The sequence below is a fragment of the Cynoglossus semilaevis genome, chromosome 14 (genome assembly GCF_000523025.1).
Source record: "Cynoglossus semilaevis isolate Cse_v1.0 chromosome 14, Cse_v1.0, whole genome shotgun sequence".
Lineage (NCBI taxonomy): Eukaryota > Metazoa > Chordata > Actinopteri > Pleuronectiformes > Cynoglossidae > Cynoglossus > Cynoglossus semilaevis.
The window spans coordinates 24,787,000-24,793,399 of record NC_024320.1 but is presented as its reverse complement, the minus strand read 5'-3'; the positions used below and the strand labels follow the sequence as shown (position 1 = coordinate 24,793,399).

The following is a 6,400-nucleotide window of genomic DNA, read 5'->3' as shown; positions in this document are numbered from 1 at the left end:
TTCACCTACACATAGATCTACCACATGAACCCAAAACCAAATTCCTCTCACCTCTACCGGGAACGTCCTGCCAGGGATAGTGATCACCGGGCAGCGGTTGAAGTAGTTGGAGAACTTATCACAGTCGACCGTGGCACTCATTAGTACCAGCCGTAGGTCCGACCGCCTCATAACCATGTCCTTCAGGATGGGCAGCAGGAAATGCACACTGCGCTCATGGACCTGACAAGTGAAGTGAGTCTTAATAAGTGTGACTGTAGTTCTGGGACAACATTACTGCCACCTTAAAAACTTGCGTGCGTCCAAAACAGTGTTTTCCAAACTTTGTTTCTGGGAACCCATATTTCAAAAAATCCCAAACCTTCACGACACAAGTCAATAGACATTATTCGTAAAATCCTGGGAAACATGATGTGGGACGGCCCCCCAAAAAATTATTGCGACCCACCGGAGGGTCGCGACCCAGTCTTTGGGCAACAATGGTCTAAACAATGGTCTAAAAAAACCCAAATATCTTTGCTCAGTTTAAAAAGTGTACCCTATAAAAACGGTTTGATTTTCTTACATACTATTATTTTATTTTTTACCTGACTTTAATGGGATAATCAAATTGACACTACAGCGCTGTTTATGGTCAGAGCTCATCATCAGTACCTCGTCCACAATAATGTGAGTCAGTGATTTCAGGTGTCTGTCCTGCTGCAGTTTCCTCAGCAGAACTCCTGTGGTACAGTAGAGCAGGCGAGTCCATTCTCCGGACAGATTCTCCATCCGGATTTGGTATCCACACAGCGATGACTGCAACAGGAAAATAATCATTACAGCAGTTATTCATATACACAGTCAGACAGCAGTGATAAATAAAAACATATCCTCACCTTTGACCCCGGTCCATCCTCACAGCCCAGCTCCTGTGTGACCCTGGAGGCCAGGCTCATGGCAGATATCCTGCGCGGCTGTGTCACTACGATGTTACACGGTTGTGCTGCTTTGCCTCCAGTCAATAGCTGCTTCAACAGGAACTGGGGAATCTGTGTACTCTTTCCACTGCCAGTCTCACCTGCCACTACCACCACAGGGTAGCGCTGCAGAGCCTCCAGGACACGATGTCGATGTTGGAAGACAGGAAGCTGCTCTCGATCTGCCTTGAAGGGACGGGGATGCATTTAATTCCTAGTTTGATTAGAAGTGAACTGTCAACTGTTGAGTTATTAAACTGTATTTACCTGCAGTTTCTGAGCCAGCGGAGACTTCCTGAGATTCAGTAAGAGCTCCCTGGATGCCTGCAGAGCTCTGTCCTCTTCTCTCCTCCTTCCTTCTTTTCTGTCACTGTTGTTCTCCAGTTCTCCTTCCTCCTTGATGTCAAGACCAGCCAGGTTCTCCCAGGACTCTTCAGGCTCCTCATCTCCATCACAGGCCGCCCCAGGCAGGTCTGGAGAGTCCGAGTCCTGCCCTTGGTGCTGGTTCTGCTGCTGCTTGAGTCTGGTGAGGAGCCGAGAGATGAACTGATCTCGAGGTTTGTTAGCAGCAGTGCGACTCTCCTCCTGTTGTTGCTGCTCGCTGTCTCTCCACTCCAGCCACACATCTCTGTAGGTTGGAGGAAGGAGTTGGTGCACAGACTGGTGATTGGAGGAGAGGAGAAGAAGAGATTAACTGTAAGAACAAAATTAATAAACACTCTAATAAAACATGATGACATCACGTACCTGCCCTTTAACCATGTTGTAAAGTGCCAGTGTGGCTCCAAGGTGCTGCGCCTGCATGCTGTCCTCTGTCAGGATCTTGGGACAAACCTCAAGAACATCATCTGTCCTCTGTACACGCACCCTGATTTAAAGCACATTATTACAGTTGTTATCTGTAATACCTAGTCTTACATAACACATACATCAGTACCACAGCCACCATCAGCCGAGGAAAATTAGAAGAAAAAAACACATGCACAGTGGTAGTTCCCCCTGCAGTCTAGGCGTTCTTCACCACATCCAGAAACACTTACTTGCATCTCCAGTATCTTCCAGCAGCAACTTTATTAAAAGATGGTGGTGGACTCTTTGGCAAGTTCTTGCGGACCCAGTCAATGAGGAACTGTTTTGGAGACTTTCCAGTCCAGCTGCGGGCGGTGTAGTCAAAGTTACGGATGTCCTTTGGTTCGTTCTTCTTTACAACTGTGCAGTGAGGGAACACAGATTTATATATATATATATAATGTGAAATTTAAAACAAAGAGATCGAGATTGTGCTACCTAAATGCATTAATGGATCATGACATATATTTTTTTATTTTATTGTCCTGTGAATGTGCTTTACTCAAAATCTGAAGAACCTTTTTCGGCAGGTGCCTCTTTTGCAGCTTGCTCAAACAGACTAAAGCCGACTTCCGCTTTATCTTCACTGACAGGAACTTTTTTCTTTTCCTTGTGCGGAGCATCAACCACTTTGATTGATGGATTAAACACGGGATGGGCCTCCAGCTGCTTCATTTCTAAAAATACAATATTATACAATTTATAGTCTGTATAACCCCTAAATATTAACAACAACGTCAAGGTTTTTTTTTTTTAACCAAATAGGTGAAGAACAAACCTTGTTGTATGACACGTATCCTGTCCTGTGCCGTCCTCTGGCCTAGTTTGTCATTTTTGCTCTTGGCAGCTGCTGCCATTTCTTTGGTGTCATACAGTTGAGCAGTCAGGATCAGATACCGGTCATTCTACACATCAAAACATTAAAATTAAAAACTCCATCTGTTACATCGATAACAACATTTAGTCTATCTGACTAGCCGCAACTTAAAAAATTAGAATTACAGGGTCAAACTTTTCCTCTAATTCGGGATTGTGCAGAGTCTTTTTTCCATCTTCCTCCTCCTCCTCTTCACTACTGCTCTGTTCGGCGTATCTCAAGATCCAGTCCTTCATACTTTGAGCTTCGTTCTTCTCTGTGGCCTTACAGACATAACACATTCTTACAAGCATTGTTTTTATATTAACTTACACACATTGTGATGAGTGTTCAAACCTGGCTGGGCTCTCTGCTGCTGCTGCTGCTGTTGTTATTATTCTGTGGTGTGGGACTGGGAGCAGCAGGTTTCTGCTGAGCAGCAGGGGCCTGGAATCTGGGCCTCCTCTTCTGGCTTTCCTCCTGCATCTGCTGGCAAAAACCTTCTGGGAGCTCCTCTGGTGAAACAGACATGAGAATACGTAAATGATCCTGAATCAGGGCCGTACTATATCAGTGGCTAATCCTGCTCTGTTACCGTCTTTAAGGTTGAGGCAGAGCCAGTCCAGGGCAGAGTGGAGATCACCTCCATAGAGCACACTGCTTTTCATTGCCTCTTCTATGTGCTCTCTCTTGAAATTAAATTTCTGGAGAGCTGTGTACAAGTCCTAAATGGACATTTGAATAATATTAAAATAAAAATAATTTGAATTTCAATATAATATGTTTTAAGTCAGAAAATAACATTGACTGAGCTTTGACTTTACCAAAAGTTTCTTGTTTGTTAGCCTGCGTGATACAGGCCCTTTGTCCCCTCTCTCTTGTCTGAAATCATTGACCATCTTGATGACCTTCTTCTCCAGATCAGCTTGGATAGAAACCTGCACAACGAGATAAAAACCCATTGTTTTAAAACATTTCTGTTTCAGGTTTTTAAAAGTACGCTTCTGAGAAAAAATTATGAACTGATTATGTCCATAATTCAGGCATTTTTGTTTAGAGACTCACTTTTAGAATGGACTTGTCCGATGCTCCACCTGTGTCCACCTGGGCTGTGTTTGCAAGACTGTAGGTCTTAGGTGCTGCAGTAAAAACAGAACAGAAACATACAAGTTAACTTCAGTGTAATTTCTTTCTATTTCCTATGTGTAATACATCACACTATGTCACAGTTTTGCTAATGAGAACTGCTGTACATCTACTACACAACAAGTTTCTGTCCTAGTGAAAGGGATACTGATTTCCGTGTCCAAGCATCGTGCTTTATAAACGAGTGAGCTGAAAACACATATTGTTTGAGACTATTGTATACAGTTTTAATGGAGAAGTGTCATTAGGTTTAGACATAATTAAAATACTGTATAAAACCTGTCTGCGTGAAGGATGTTGTCACTGGAAATCTTTGATATTTATATGACAGCCAAAAAGAACATAAAGAGAACCAAGCCAACCACCATCTAAGCTCCTCGGGGAACCTACCTTTGGATTTGTTCTCTTTGACAGCCGGCTTATTGTTGCCTGGTTGTTTCTTGGGCTCTTCTGCCACGATGCTCGCCGCTGTAGCTGCACCATTTCTGTTCTGTCCAGTCGCTGCTGCCGCCGGAGCGACCGGAGCTGCCGATTTTTTCTTCTTTCCCCCCATTGCTTCACAAAAAACATGTATTTGTAGCACCCGGGTCTTTCAAAGTACTGTCAAGACATTAAAATACGAAAAAGGTAATGTCAACATTCATAGAATCAAACTGAGGCCAGCTATGTTGCTTCTCATCTCAGCTTGGACTGAACCTCCGCGGCTGCCATACAATACGTTGCATTCAAAATATGTGGAAAATATTACAATCCAAATGACTTTCAACTCGTGGTCTGTAAAAATATTACACATTATGAGTTATAAACAACAAACAGTTTATAATGTATTTTAAATGTTTTACACATTATAATTATTGTGGGTTTATCTATTATATTAACAATTACATTGTATTTTATTCAGTTGTGGTGCTTCGAAATTTCAATTTGACGACCTGACATGAATGCAGCACTACATCGTGTTGAATTGTGGGATACAGTGTCGCTAGCAAACATGGCGGACGCGTTTGGAGACGGCTTGTTCAGCGTGTTTGATGATGAACAACAAAATGCTACGAGCAAAAAAATACTACCGACAGTGGCTCCAGAAACAGGGTATGGTCACTGAGCATTGTTGCCATTTCGGACACTTTGGAGACGAACAATAGACACACAACTTAAGCCTAAACCTAACCTCATGTGCGCTCATTACTTTGCGACACACATTGCGTTTGACTGTAACTCAGTGTTGCTAACATATAAAGACATATTAGCCATTATTATTATGATCATTATCGACGCATATTAGGTTTTAATTCCATTTTATATTCGACAGGAATGATTGGATATTCAGTATAGCTGATATATTAAAACTCAATAATACACCGTCAACAATACATGATGCTAAATCGTACACATTGTCCGGCTAGACGTTAATACTATTAAATCATGTAGTGAAATGGACAAAAAAGAACTCTGTTGTCGGATGAATATATTTTCGTAACGATTGATTGTTTACGCTACTACTACGTCGTGGCGTTAATAACAAATGAACACGAAGAACAGATGAAGACCATTTGTAAAATAACTCATTAATTATAGACATTTCTTTATAGTTTAGCACATTTTTGTAGCTATGTAACTTTTAGCCTTAACAGCACTGTTATGAATCAAATTGATCCATCAACTTTTTTTGTAAATTTTACACAGCATATGATATATAATTAAAACTTTGTATAATTGTTTGTTTGTTTATTTTCCAGACCTGTAAATAAGAATAGCTCAGACAAAGATGCTGGACCTTCTCCTCGGCTCAAGAGGGAGGCAGACAGTGATGGCGGGGAGGAGATGGTGTTTACTAAGAAGTCTCGAAATGATGCTGGCTCTGCAAATGAGTTAAAGTAAGACGGTTATTGAGCCTCATGGCTCAGAGTTTTGCAAAATTCTACAAAACTGTATTGCATTACATAATAGAGCATAATACTGTTGGCCTTTATGTGTGTTTTATGTGGTATCTTGAAGTTGGGTTTTTGTAACAACTTTTTTATTGTTTTGTTTAGTCTTTCAGAATTTATGCCCCAGGTTAAAGTGGAGCAAGTTGAAACTGTGGAAGGATGTTCCCATGAGGTATTAGAACAAATCAGCAAAGATATTTGACTTTGACTTTGATATTTGCCTTCTATGCAGTTGTGAAAATTTAATTTGTGAAATATCTTGTGTTCCGTCTACAGGTGGCTCTACCTGCCAGTGATGAATACAAACCTTTGAAACCTCGAGTGGGGAAAGCAGCAAAGGTAAATAGATATTTCTGATAAATTTACAGGGTTTTTTTCTATAATGTCCGAATACTAATAACATAGTGATTATTGTTTTTTTTTTTGCAGGAATACCCCTTTGTGCTTGACCCGTTCCAGCGTGAAGCCATCTTATGTATCGATAACAATGAGTCTGTGCTTGTGTCTGCACACACCTCTGCTGGCAAGACTGTCTGTGCTGAGTGAGTATTGTAGTTGATTCATTTTAATCTACTGGAATTACTAACTGTGATATTAGTGCATCTTGTTATTTAAATTCCCCTGTACACTAATATTACTCTAATTAAAGATGGAGATAT

The 6,400-nt window shown here is 41.2% G+C and overlaps 2 protein-coding genes across 2 annotated transcripts in view; one reads left to right on the top strand and one right to left on the bottom strand.

Annotated features, from left to right (window-relative positions):
* dhx29 (DEAH (Asp-Glu-Ala-His) box polypeptide 29) overlaps positions 1–4,542 on the bottom strand; it is an 8,860-nt gene extending 4,318 nt beyond the window's left edge. The window contains exons 1-14 of the mRNA XM_008326037.3: positions 4,201–4,542; positions 3,730–3,803; positions 3,489–3,602; positions 3,260–3,389; positions 3,022–3,179; positions 2,811–2,948; positions 2,587–2,713; positions 2,327–2,485; positions 2,000–2,168; positions 1,707–1,827; positions 1,227–1,619; positions 879–1,145; positions 655–798; positions 51–222 (exon numbers count right to left, since the gene is read on the bottom strand). Of these exons, the coding sequence (XP_008324259.1) occupies positions 51–222; positions 655–798; positions 879–1,145; positions 1,227–1,619; positions 1,707–1,827; positions 2,000–2,168; positions 2,327–2,485; positions 2,587–2,713; positions 2,811–2,948; positions 3,022–3,179; positions 3,260–3,389; positions 3,489–3,602; positions 3,730–3,803; positions 4,201–4,363 (2,329 nt within the window). The 5' untranslated portion in view covers positions 4,364–4,542. The remainder of the gene's footprint in view (positions 1–50; positions 223–654; positions 799–878; positions 1,146–1,226; positions 1,620–1,706; positions 1,828–1,999; positions 2,169–2,326; positions 2,486–2,586; positions 2,714–2,810; positions 2,949–3,021; positions 3,180–3,259; positions 3,390–3,488; positions 3,603–3,729; positions 3,804–4,200) is intronic.
* A 207-nt stretch (positions 4,543–4,749) lies between these two features.
* Positions 4,750–6,400, top strand: part of mtrex (Mtr4 exosome RNA helicase) — a 19,589-nt gene continuing 17,938 nt past the window's right edge. The window contains exons 1-5 of the mRNA XM_008326035.3: positions 4,750–4,902; positions 5,550–5,687; positions 5,847–5,913; positions 6,018–6,080; positions 6,171–6,283. Of these exons, the coding sequence (XP_008324257.1) occupies positions 4,802–4,902; positions 5,550–5,687; positions 5,847–5,913; positions 6,018–6,080; positions 6,171–6,283 (482 nt within the window). The 5' untranslated portion in view covers positions 4,750–4,801. The remainder of the gene's footprint in view (positions 4,903–5,549; positions 5,688–5,846; positions 5,914–6,017; positions 6,081–6,170; positions 6,284–6,400) is intronic.